The 13,441-nt window shown below is 45.2% G+C and overlaps 1 protein-coding gene across 1 annotated transcript in view; it reads left to right on the top strand.

Annotated features, from left to right (window-relative positions):
- Positions 1-773: 773 nt before the first annotated feature.
- Positions 774-13,441, top strand: part of LOC311112685 (uncharacterized protein) — a gene marked incomplete at its 5' end in the record, with an annotated part of 40,451 nt that continues 27,783 nt past the window's right edge. The window contains one exon of the mRNA XM_084155818.1: positions 774-909. Coding sequence (XP_084011944.1) covers positions 774-909 — 136 coding nt within the window. The remainder of the gene's footprint in view (positions 910-13,441) is intronic.

Genomic DNA, 13,441 nt, shown 5'->3' with positions numbered 1-13,441 from the left:
CACCGTAGGGATGGTGCCAGGTTTCCTCCAGATGTGACACTTGGCATTCCCATCTCCACAGAGGAACTCTAGAGCTCTGTCAGAATGACCATCAGGTTCTTGGTCACCTCTCTGACCAAGGCCCTTCTCCCCCGATTGCTCAGTTTGCCCGGGCGGCCAGCTGTAGGAATGATGGAGGCCACTGTGTTCTTGGGGACCTTCAATGCTGCAGAATATTTTTGTTACCCTTCCCCAGATCTGTGCCTCGACACAATTCTGTCTCGGAGCTCTACGGACAATTCCTTCGACCTCATGGCTTGGTTTTTGCTCTGACATGCACTGTCAACTGTGGGACCTTATATAGACAGGTGTGTGCCTTTTCAAATCATGCCCAATCAATTGAATTTACCACAGATGGACTCCGATCAAGTTGTATAAACATCTCAAGGATGATAAGTGGAAACAGGATGCATCTGAGCTCAATTTCGAGTCTCATAGCAAAGGGTCTGAATACTTATGTAAATAAGGTATTTCTGTTTTGTTTTTTATAAATGTGCAAACATTTCTAAACAAACGGTTTTCGCTTTGTCATTATGGGGTATTGTGTGTAGATAGCTGAGTTTATTTTATTTTATTTAATCCATTTTAGAATAAGGCTGTAACATAACAAAATGTGGAAAAAGTCAAGGGGTTTAAATATTTTCCGAATGCACTGTACATATGTTTATACACATCTAACACTATCCCTGTCTTTTTCTCTCTCTCTCCTCCAGGGTGACCATACGTGGGCAACCATGCTGGGCCAGAGTGTCCGTCTGCAGCCAGTACCCATCCAGAGCCTGTCTGAGCTGGAGCGAGCCCGGCTGCAGGAGGTGGCCTGTTACCATCTGGAGAAGAGGGACCTGGACTTCAACATCAGCATCCCCAGAGGTATGGAACTGAAATGTGGTATTTGGTATTTTATATTAGGATCCCCATTAGCTGTTGCAAAAGCAGCAGCTACTCTTCCTGGGGTCCACACAAAACATGAAACATGAAACATTACAGAACATTAATAGACAAGGACAGAACTACATATATATATTTTTTAAAGGCACACATAGCCTACATATCAATACATACACACAAACTATCTATGTCAAGTAGGGGAGAGGCGTTGTGCCGTGAGGTGTTGCTTCATCTGTTTTTTGTAACCAGGTTTGTTGTTTATTTGAGCAATATGAGATGGAATGGAGTTTCATGCAATAATGGCTCTATATAATACTGTACGCTTTCTTGAATTTGTTCTGGATTTGGTGACTTTGAAAAGACCCCTGGTGGCATGTCTGGTGGGGTAAGTGTCAGAGCTGTGTGTAAGTTGACTATGCAAACAATTTGGGATTTTCAACAAATTAATGTTTCTTATAAAAATAAGAAGTGATGCAGGCAGTCTCTCCTCAACTCTTAGCCAAGAGAGACTGGCATGCATAGTATTTATATCAGCCCTGTGATTACAGTGAAGAGCAAGACGTGCCGCTCTGTTTTGGGCCAGCTGCAGCTGCAGCTTAACTAGGTCTTTCCTTGCAGCACTCGACCACACGACTGGACAATAATAAAGTTAAGACAAAACTAGAGCCTGCTTTTTGGAGTGTGGTGTCAAAAAAGCAGAGCATCTCTTTGTTACGGACAGACCTCTCCCCATCTTTATAACCATTGAATCTATATGTTTTGACCATGACAGTTTACAATCTAAGGTAATGCCAAGTAATTTAGTCTCCTCAACTTGTTCAACAGCCACACCGTTCATTACCAGATTCAGCTGAGGTCTAGAACTTAGGGAATGATATGTATCAAATACAATGCTCATAGTTTTAGAGAAGCTTCCATTAAAGAAAACACTTTGAGTTCTATTGGATAGATACAGTGGGGGAAAAAAGTATTTAGTCAGCCACCAATTGTGCAAGTTCTCCCACTTAAAAAGATGAGAGAGGCCTGTAATTTTCATCATAGGTACACGTCAACTATGACAGACAAAATTAGAAAAAAAAATCCAGAAAATCACATTGTAGGATTTTTTATGAATTTATTTGCAAATTATGGTGGAAAATAAGTATTTGGTCAACAACAAAAGTTTCTCAATACTTTGTTATATACCCTTTGTTGGCAATGACACAAGTCAAACGTTTTCTGTAAGTCTTCACAAGGTTTTCACACACTGTTGCTGGTATTTTGGCCCATTCCTCCATGCAGATCTCCTCTAGAGCAGTGATGTTTTGGGGCTGTCGCTGGGCAACACGGACTTTCAACTCCCTCCAAAGATTTTCTATGGGGTTGAGATCTGGAGACTGGCTAGGCCACTCCAGGACCTTGAAATGCTTCTTACGAAGCCACTCCTTCGTTGCCCGGGCGGTGTGTTTGGGATCATTGTCATGCTGAAAGACCCAGCCACGTTTAATCTTCAATGCCCTTGCTGATGGAAGGAGGTTTTCACTCAAAATCTCACGATACATGGCCCCATTCATTCTTTCCTTTACACGGATCATTATTCCTGGTCCCTTTGCAGAAAAACAGCCCCAAAGCATGATGTTTCCACCCCCATGCTTCACAGTAGGTATGGTGTTCTTTGGATGCAACTCAGCATTCTTTGTCCTCCAAACACGACGAGTTGAGTTTTTACCAAAAAGTTCTATTTTGGTTTCATCTGACCATATGACATTCTCCCAATCCTCTTCTGGATCATCCAAATGCACTCTAGCAAACTTCAGACGGGCCTGGACATGTACTGGCTTTAGCAGGGGGACACGTCTGGCACTGCAGGATTTGAGTCCCTGGCGGCGTAGTGTGTTACTGATGGTAGGCTTTGTTACTTTGGTCCCAGCTCTCTGCAGGTCATTCACTAGGTCCCCCCGTGTGGTTCTGGGATTTTTGCTCACCGTTCTTGTGATCATTTTGACCCCACGGGGTGAGATCTTGCGTGGAGCCCCACATCGAGGGAGATTACCAGTGGTCTTGTATGTCTTCCATTTCCTAATAATTGCTCCCACAGTTGATTTCTTCAAACCAAGCTGCTTACCTATTGCAGATTCAGTCTTCCCAGCCTGGTGCAGGTCTACAATTTTGTTTCTGGGGTCCTTTGACAGCTCTTTGGTCTTGGCCATAGTGGAGTTTGGAGTGTGACTGTTTGAGTTTGTGGACAGGTGTCTTTTATACTGATAACAAGTTCAAACAGGTGCCATTAATACAGGTAACGAGTGGAGGACAGAGGAGCCTCTTAAAGAAGAAGTTACAGGTCTGTGAGAGCCAGAAATCTTGCTTGTTTGTAGGTGACCAAATACTTATTTTCCACCATAATTTGCAAATAAATTCATTAAAAATCCTACAATGTGATTTTCTGGATTTTTTTGTCTATTTTTTTTGTCATAGTTGACATGTACGTATGATGAAAATTACAGGCCTCTCTCATCTTTTTAAGTGGGAGAACTTGCACAATTGGTGGCTGACTAAATTTTTTTCCCCCACTGTAGCTCTGAATCCACGATACGGCAGAGGTTGAAAAGCCATACCACATACGTTTTTTCAACAACAGGTTATGGTCAATAATAGCAAAGGCTGCACTGAAATCTAACAGTACAGCTCCCACAATCTTATTATCAATTTCTTCCAACCAGTCATCAGTCATCTGTGTCAGTGCAGTACACGTTGAGTGCCCTTCTCTATAAGCATGCTGAAAGTCTGTTGTTAATTTGTTTACAGAGAAATAGCATTGTATTTGGTCAAACACCATTTTTCCAAAAGTTTGCTAAGAGCTGGCAGCAAGCTTATAGGTCTGCTGTTAGAACCAGTAAAGGCCACTTTACCACTGTTGGGTAGCGGAATTACTTTGGCTTCCCTCCAGGCCTGAGGACAAAGACTTTCCTCTAGGCTCAGATTAAAGATATGACAGATAGGAGTGGCTATAGAGTCATCTACCATCCTCAGTAGCTTTCCATCTAAGTTGTCAATACCAGGAGGTTTGTCATTATTGATCGATAACAATAATTGTTCCAGCTCTCCCACACTAACTTTACAAAATTAAAACTTGCAATGCTTTTCTTTCATTATTTTTACTTTTTTATGCATGAATACGATGGCTCGCTGTTCATTGTTGGCATTTCCTGCCTAAGTTTGCCACTTTGGCAACATCACATGGTTTTGTGATGAACAATGCATCTGATTTGATGAAAGATGGAGTTGAATTTGAAATACTGCCTATAAATTCATTTAAAGTACTCAAAAGTTTTTTTTCCATCATTCTTTATATCATTGATCTTGGCTTCATAATACAGTTTCTTCTTCTTTTTGTTGAGTTTAGTCACATAATTTCTCAATTTGCAGTATAAGCCACTCCTTTTGTCCCATTTCTTTCAACCATATAGTTTTTCAATTCCCCATCAATCCATGGAGCCTTAACAGTTCTAACAGTCAGTTTCTTAACAGGTGCATGTTTATCAATAATTGGCTCTCTCATCCCTTCCAGGCTTCTGGAAGGGAGGGTGGACAATGAGCCTGTCATAGCGGATGTAAGCAATGTCCCCACGCGCTCTGGCAGCTTTCATGGCTGGGATAAGTTATTTCCTCTTCTGGCGCACAGCTTCAGGATAGTCCTGGTTGAGGAGGATATACCACACAGGTTCTTGGCTCTTTCCAGAACAGCTACCTTGTCCTTGAACCTCAGGAACCACTATCGGCCTGGGCCTGTCACCTGGGCCGGTGGTGGGTTTTCCAGTCCTGTGGGCGCGCTCCACCTCAATCTTCCTGTGGTCCATCTTCAATTTCACAGAGATCATTTCCCTCACTTTGTCCTCAGACTCCGTCCAGGTCTCATGTGGAGATTCTGCAATTCCGTCCACAACCATGTTGTTACACCTTGATTGTCCCTCGAGATTATCATGGATTCACACACAGAACTGATGTCCTCTCTCAATGACTTACAGATTGCTGTCATCTTGCCGTTCTCCTGTTTCAACTCATCGAGTTGACCCTGGGAGAACTGCAAACTGTTCTTCAGGTCCTGGACCTCTCTGGCTCCATTCTTTTATTAGTTGAATCCACCAGCATTTGGACAAAACACTTGAAGCTATTTTCTTGTTGTTGTAACAACTGCTTGTAGAACTCTTTTTGTTCGTTTAAAATATCCTTCAAGTGTGATAGAGAGACACCATTGTCCTCGACAACGGTACTCCCGCCGGCTTTGGTCTTTGTCATGGTAGCTAGCAACGTATATTACGCTGTTACTCCTCGCAGTTCCAGACAGGGAGGTCACAGGGAAGATTGAAAACAACAAACAGCAGGGATCTAGACAGCCACGAACCCGGGACAATCTGCGGTCCCAGCCACAATGGCTAACCACTTCTCGGGCTGCGTTCAAGCCCTCAAGAAAACCCTGCTAGCTTGATATGCTGCTAGCTAGCAGCAAGGATAGCTGCTACGCCAAATAGCTCCTCAGACATGTCCTTGGTCGGCAGGATCACTGGACAGAGACTAGCAGTCCCAGCAACTGATGCAAACTGCGTCGCGGGATCCAAACTAAAAAGTTAGCTAGCTACAAAGAACTTTCCAATACACTTTCAAAACAACCAACTTTTCAAAACAACAAAACCGAGTTCTCCCTCATTCCGCATTCAAAAAGAGAAAGCGAGGAAGAGAGATGAGAGAGGAGAGGGACCTGGATTTCAACATCAGCATCCCCAGAGCTACAGAACTGATAGGTCTGTTACACTATGGCCATGCCAGAAAGGACGGACAGAGATATGTGTACAATGCTGGTCTCTCTCCAGATTGTAAAGCTCTTCATTGCTCAATTGGGGTTTGAATCTGGAGGAGAGGGACCTCGTCTTCAACATCAGCATCCCCAGAAGTACAGAGGAAGGGGTAGTAGTTAAAATATGGCCATGCTAAAAGAACAGAAATATGTTATGTTATATGAGATGGAAGTCCCCAGAACTTTACAAGTGAGGAGTAATTACTACAGTATATGGCCATGCTAGAAAGGAGGAGTAGACTCTATGGCCATGCTAGACAGGAGGAGTAGACTCTATGGCCATACTAGACAGGAGGAGTAGACTCTATGGCCATACTAGACAGGAGGAGTAGACTCTATGGCCATGCTAGAAAGGAGGAGTAGACTCTATGGCCATACTAGACAGGAGGAGTAGACTCTATGGCCATGCTAGACAGGAGGAGTAGACTCTATGGCCATGCTAGAAAGGAGGAGTAGACTCTATGGCCATACTAGACAGGAGGAGTAGACTCTATGGCCATGCTAGACAGGAGGAGTAGACTATGGCCATACTAGACAGGAGGAGTAGACTCTATGGTCATACTAGAAAGGAGGAGTAGACTCTATGGCCATGCTAGACAGGAGGAGTAGACTCTATGGCCATACTAGACAGGAGGAGTAGACTCTATGGCCATACTAGACAGAAGGAGTAGACTCTATGGCCATGCTAGAAAGGAGGAGTAGACTCTATGGCCATACTAGACAGGAGGAGTAGACTCTATGGCCATGCTAGACAGGAGGAGTAGACTCTATGGCCATACTAGACAGGAGGAGTAGACTCTATGGCCATACTAGACAGGAGGAGTAGACTATGGCCATACTAGACAGGAGGAGTAGACTCTATGGTCATACTAGACAGGATGGACGCAAACATAAAGTCCTGTAAAAACGCTGATTCTCGCTGATTGTAATTTCTTAATTAATTATACTTTGCTATACATATCATTGAACAAGATCAAGAGGGATTAGTGATATGACAGGGATATGACATACAGTATAATATGATCTCCAGATTCTTAAGAAAACCCTTAGGGCCTTCAGTAAACAGAAGCTCACTACCTGTTTTCTGCTCATTCCACCACCACTCCCAGCCTATATTACTTCAATAAATCTCAGAGAGAAGTTTACAGTACCAGTAAATAGTAAATCCGTCAAAACAGCTCTGAAATAGCCTAACTTGAGATGGAAGAGAAGAGTACTGTAGGAGTAAGATGTCCAATCTAATCAAATCTAATTCAGAAGTAGGAAGAAGAAGAATAGTAGGAGTAGGAGGGGTTACATTCCTCTCTCTTGTCACCAGGGTTACGTAAGAGGCATTACCCTGAACAGACTCAGTGCTTCTCCAGCCATGTCTACTTTAAGAATGTTAACCTCTTGACCTTTAACCCCTGAACTCTCTCTAATCAGTCAACTGTCTAGGACACTGTCAAAGCAACAGAATAGCAACAGAATTGGTCAAAGCAACAGAATAACATTCAAAAGTTAAACAAAAGTTATACAACGTCTCTTTTCATTGATTTACTGCGTGAGTTTTTTTTGACCTGAAGTAAAAGAGTAGAAGAGACTCCTGTATTTTTACAAATAAAAATATGTATTGGAAAGTGTAACTTTTTGGTCACAATCGTTAGGAATGGAGAATAGAATAGAATAACTTTATTTTACATTTACTTTTTACATTTTAGTCATTCAGCAGACGCTCTTATCCAGAGTGACTTACAGTTAGTGAGAGCATACATTTTTAAATATCTGCTTCAACCAGTAACATATACCATAAGATTTGATAAAGGACAGCTTAAAACACAACACATATGAGATGAGTAGTGCAAGATATGTAAACATTTTACCTAGAGGGAACTTCAGTTAGTTAACTTTGGGTTAGTAGCTGGTTGGTTTCATAACACAATCAAGTCCTTTGTCAACCCAATTTTTTACCCAGCACATCCATGTTTTATCCATTTGTTCCCATGGATGCTTTTATCATTGTGAATCATTTGGGATTCAGCCTTGAGAAGCACGTAGTAGATTCATTGTATATGTTTGCCATATGTTGGACCGGAAACCTGCAATGTGAGAATTATCTGCAGTACAGATGTAGGATCTTCATTTGATCACTCTTTTGTTGCTGAGAACTTTCTTGCACAGCAGGAAATGCAAACTATATTCAGGTTTAAAATGGCTTCTAAAGTAATTTCCACTTTAAAATGTCAGACTTGATTTGCCCTAACAAAAAATGTATCAACCGCTACAAAAAAATGTCAGCTAATTATAATCCACATAATAATTCACATATCCTGTTGCTGCAGGATTATTTTCATGCTGTAGCAAACTGGCTAAATGAAGAGCCTACATCTGTATGTTTTACGTAATATAATTAATCGTTAGTCCGCATCACTTACAGGAAGAGGTTTTTTTCCCTGCTTTGCCCCTCTTTCACCCCTCTCTCGCCCTCTTTTATCCCTCTCTCTTCCTCATTCATCCCTCTTTCATCTCTCTCCTCCCCTCTCTCCCCTTCTTTCAACCCTCTCTGTCCCTAATTTCAACACTCTCTTTCATCCTTTCATCCCTCTCTCCCCCTCTTTCAACCCTCTCTCCCCCTCTTTCAACCCTCTCTCTCCCTCTTTCATCCATCTCTCTCCCTCTCTCTCCCTCTTTCATCCATCTCTCATCCATCTCTCTCCCTCTTTCATCCCTCTCTCTCCTTATTTCAACACTCTCTTTCATCCTTTCAACCCTCTCTCCCCCTCTTTCAACCCTCTCTCTCCCTCTTTCATCCATCTCTCTCCCTCTCTCTCATCCATCTCCCTCTTTCATCCCTCTCTCTCCCTATTTCAACACTCTCTTTCATCCTTTCATCCCTCTCTCATCCTCTTTCAACCCCCTCTCCCCCTCTTTCAACCCCCTCTTTCATCCCTCTCAACCCTCTCTTTCATCCCTCTCTTTCCCTCTTTCATCCCTCTCTTTCCCTCTTTCATCCATCTCTCTCCCTCTCTCTCATCCATCTCCCTCTTTCATCCCTCTCTCTCCCTATTTCAACACTCTCTTTCATCCTTTCAACCCTCTCTCATCCTCTTTCAACCCCCTCTCCCCCTTTTTCAACCCTCTCTTTCATCCCTCTCAACCCTCTCTTTCATCCCTCTCTTTCCCTCTTTCATCCCTCTCTCTCACTCTTTCATTTTAGTCATTTAGCAGACGCTCTTATCCAGAGCGACTTACAGTTAGTGAGTGCATACATTCTTTTTTTATGCCCCCCGTGGGAAACGAACCCACAACCCTGGCGTTGCAAACGCCATGCTCTACCAACTGAGCTACATCCCTGCCGGCCATTCCCTCCCCTACCCTGGACGACGCTGGGCCAATTGTGCGCCGCCCCATGGGTCTCCCGGTCACGGCCGGCTATGACAGAGCCTGGATTCGAACCAGGATCTCTAGTGGCACAGCTAGCACTGCGATGCAGTGCCTTAGACCACTGCACCACTCGGGAGGCGCAGTGGTCCCCTCTCCCCCTATTTCAACCCTCTCTTTCCCTCTTTCAACCCTCTCTTTCCCTCTTTCATCCCTCTCTCTCCCTCTTTCAACCCTCTCTTTCCCTCTTTCATCCCTCTCGCCCCCTCTTTCAACCCTCTCTCTCCCTCTTTCATCACCCTCTCCCTCTTTCATCCCTCTCTCTCCCTCTTTCATCCCTCTCTCTCCCTCTTTCAACCCTCTCTCTCCCTCTTTCATCCCTCTCTCCCCCTCTTTCAACCCTCTCTTTCATCCCTCTATCTCCCTCTTTCAACCCTCTCTTTCCCTCTTTCATCCCTCTCTTTCCCTCTTTCAACCCTCTCTTTCCCTCTTTCATCCCTCTCTTTCCCTCTTTCAACCCTCTCTTTCCCTCTTTCATCCCTCTCTTTCCCTCTTTCAACCCTCTCTTTCCCTCTTTCATCCCTCTCTTTCCCTCTTTCAACCCTCTCTTTCCCTCTTTCATCCCTCTCTTTCCCTCTTTCAACCCTCTCTTTCCCTCTTTCATCCCTCTCTTTCCCTCTTTCAACCCTCTCTCTCCCTCTTTCAACCCTCTCTTTCCCTCTTTCAACCCTCTCTTTCCCTCTTTCATCCCTATCTTTCCCTCTTTCATCCTTTTCGTCCCTCCTTTTTCTCTCTTTTCCCAAACTCTGGAATCAGAGGGATACAGGCCACTCTCTCCGGGGTGAAGTTTCCCCTGGGTACAGATCTAGGATCAGCTTCCCCTCCCCCAATCCTAACCTTAACCATTAGTGGGGAAAATGCAAAACTGAATTAGGATCAGCGTCTAGGGGAAACTTCACCCTACTCCTGGGCCCCTCAGTAAAGCATAGTTTCTGTCACACAGCTGCTATTCAAACACAGGGGGCTCATAATAATAGCCGGAACGGAGTAAATGGAATGGCATCAAACACCTGGAAACCATGTGTTTGGTGTACTTGATACCATTCCGAAAATTCCGCTCCAGTTATTACCACGAGCCCATCCTCCCCAATTAAGGTGCCACGGAACCTCTTGTGTACAACCATACAGCATCCAGCAAATGTTCTACAGTAACAGCAGTTGCCCAGTCATGGACAGATTTTCACCTATTTTGTTCCAATTCTATGGTAGTAGAATTCTGTAATACAACACTGACAAAGTCACTGGACAACGCTATAGTATCAAGACTCGTTATAGAAAAGGTTTTCACTGAATTTGTTCCAGTAAATTCTAATTCTATGGTAACTTTATGGTACTATAACTAATTCCCTATAGAATCTGTGAATAGGAAACAGATCAGTCAATGTCATTGTTAGACAGCTCTATAGCAGCATGACTATGCTATATAAAGAAATAAAAAGCATCAAAAATAAAAAGCATGCATGCCTCAATTAGTCACAACTCTCTCATAACTGTCACAGGGAGGGGGCCAGTTCAGTCATTTTTATTTCATTTTATTTCATGTTAATTTAATCAGGGACATTCTCATAACTGTCACAGGGAGGAAGTCTGTGCTCATAACGGTCAAAGGGAGGGGGTCAGTCATTCAGAGCCAGTCACTTGAGGGAATATTCATGTCTCTCTCCGTGGGGTGGAGACCTCATACAGAGACTCTGTCAGCCTCTATTAGCTAGCCAGCCACCTCCCCTGTCAGCCTCCACTAGCTAGCCAGCCACCTCCCCTGTCAGCCTCCACTAGTTAGCCAGCCACCTCCCCTGTCAGCCTCCACTAGTTAGCCAGCCACCTCCCCTGTCAGCCTCCACTAGCTAGCCAGCCACCTCCCCTGTCAGCCTCCACTAGTTAGCCAGCCACCTCCCCTGTCAGCCTCCACTAGCTAGCCAGCCACCTCCCCTGTCAGCCTCCACTAGCTAGCCAGCCACCTCCCCTGTCAGCCTCCACTAGCTAGCCAGCCACCTCCCCTGTCAGCCTCCACTAGCTAGCCAGCCACCTCCCCTGTCAGCCTCCACTAGCTAGCCAGCCACCTCCCCTGTCAGCCTCCACTAGTTAGCCAGCCACCTCCCCTGTCAGCCTCCACTAGCTAGCCAGCCACCTCCCCTGTCAGCCTCCACTAGCTAGCCAGCCACCTCCCCTGTCAGCCTCCACTAGCTAGCCAGCCACCTCCCCTGTCAGCCTCCACTAGCTAGCCAGCCACCTCCCCTGTCAGCCTCCACTAGCTAGCCAGCCACCTCCCCTGTCAGCCTCCACTAGCTAGCCAGCCACCTCCCCTGTCAGCCTCCACTAGTTAGCCAGCCACCTCCCCTGTCAGCCTCCACTAGTTAGCCAGCCACCTCCCCTGTCAGCCTCCACTAGCTAGCCAGCCACCTCCCCTGTCAGCCTCCACTAGCTAGCCAGCCACCTCCCCTGTCAGCCTCCACTAGCTAGCCAGCCACCTCCCCTGTCAGCCTCCACTAGTTAGCCAGCCACCTCCCCTGTCAGCCTCCACTAGCTAGCCAGCCACCTCCCCTGTCAGCCTCCACTAGCTAGCCAGCCACCTCCCCTGTCAGCCTTCACTAGCTAGCCAGCCACCTCCCCTGTCAGCCTCCACTAGCTAGCCAGCCACCTCCCCTGTCAGCCTCCACTAGCTAGCCAGCCACCTCCCCTGTCAGCCTCCACTAGCTAGCCAGCCACCTCCCCTGTCAGCCTCCACTAGTTAGCCAGCCACCTCCCCTGTCAGCCTCCACTAGTTAGCCAGCCACCTCCCCTGTCAGCCTCCACTAGTTAGCCAGCCACCTCCCCTGTCAGCCTCCACTAGCTAGCCAGCCACCTCCCCTGTCAGCCTCCACTAGTTAGCCAGCCACCTCCCCTGTCAGCCTCCACTAGCTAGCCAGCCACCTCCCCTGTCAGCCTCCACTAGTTAGCCAGCCACCTCCCCTGTCAGCCTCCACTAGCTAGCCAGCCACCTCCCCTTTCAGCCTCCACTAGCTAGCCAGCCACCTCCCCTGTCAGCCTCCACTAGCTAGCCAGCCACCTCCCCTGTCAGCCTCCACTAGCTAGCCAGCCACCTCCCCTGTCAGCCTCCACTAGCTAGCCAGCCACCTCCCCTGGTTTATCAGGCTAACTATTGTGTCAATGATGGCTCATGAATGTATATTATGGAGCGAGCTGTGAAAGCACATATACACGCACGCACACACATATACATACACGTATACACATACACGCACATATACACACACGCGTATACACACGCACATATATACACACACACAGAGACACACACACACACGCGTATACACACGCACATATATACACACATACACACACACACGCACATATACACACAAACGCACATTTACACACACACGCAACTATATACACGCACATATACACGTACACACATATACACACACATGCAGGTACGCAAGCACGCACACTGAAGTCTCATATTATGGGTGCAGACTCCTGGTGGGACGGATGGAGGTTCTGTTCTGTTCTGCTGTTAAAGTCAATACCAGAAGCCCTGGCTTATTATTCTTATAGTGTGTGTGTGTGTGTGTGTGTGTGTGTGTGTGTGTGTGTGTGTGTGTGTGTTGGTTTCCTGGCAATGCCTTGACAATGCTTATTTCTGAAATCTCTGTTCCTAGCAGTAAGATCTGTGCTTATTTGGTGAGACTGTGTTTTATTTTCTCATCATAGTGTAACCCCACAGGGTCTTTCATTGTTTTCAAACTTCCCTTCTTTCTCTTTCTCCTTCTGTCGTTCTTTTTCTCTCGCAGCCTTTCTCCCTGATTCTATATATACACTGTATCTTTCTTTCTTTCTTTCTTTCTTTCTTTCTTTCTTTCTTTCTTTCTTTCTTTCTTTCTTTCTTTCTTTCTTTCTTTCTTTCTTTCTTTCTTTCTTTCTTTCTTTCTTTCTTTCTTTATTTCTTTCTTTATTTATTTATTTCTTTCACCACCTCTCTCTCTATTTTCCATAACCAATAATATTGTATTTTCAGCTGTTTGAAGCTGTTGTACAGAACCCAAAGTAAAAGATGCAAAAATGAAACTTAAGAATGGGAAGAATAGAAATAGTGCACATAGAACATATCTACCGCTTCTTAGACTTGCTTTCAATGAGAATTACAGATTTATAACCCTAACCCTAACCCCTAACGCTAAACTTAACCCTAAAACTAACTCCTAACCCTAACCCTAACGCTAAACTTAACCCTAAACCTAACTCCTAAACCTAACTCCTAAC

The sequence above is a fragment of the Coregonus lavaretus genome (genome assembly GCF_964263955.1).
Source record: "Coregonus lavaretus genome assembly, chromosome: 39".
In the NCBI taxonomy this organism is placed as follows: Eukaryota; Metazoa; Chordata; class Actinopteri; order Salmoniformes; family Salmonidae; genus Coregonus; species Coregonus lavaretus.
This window is presented reverse-complemented; position numbering and strand designations above follow the sequence as displayed.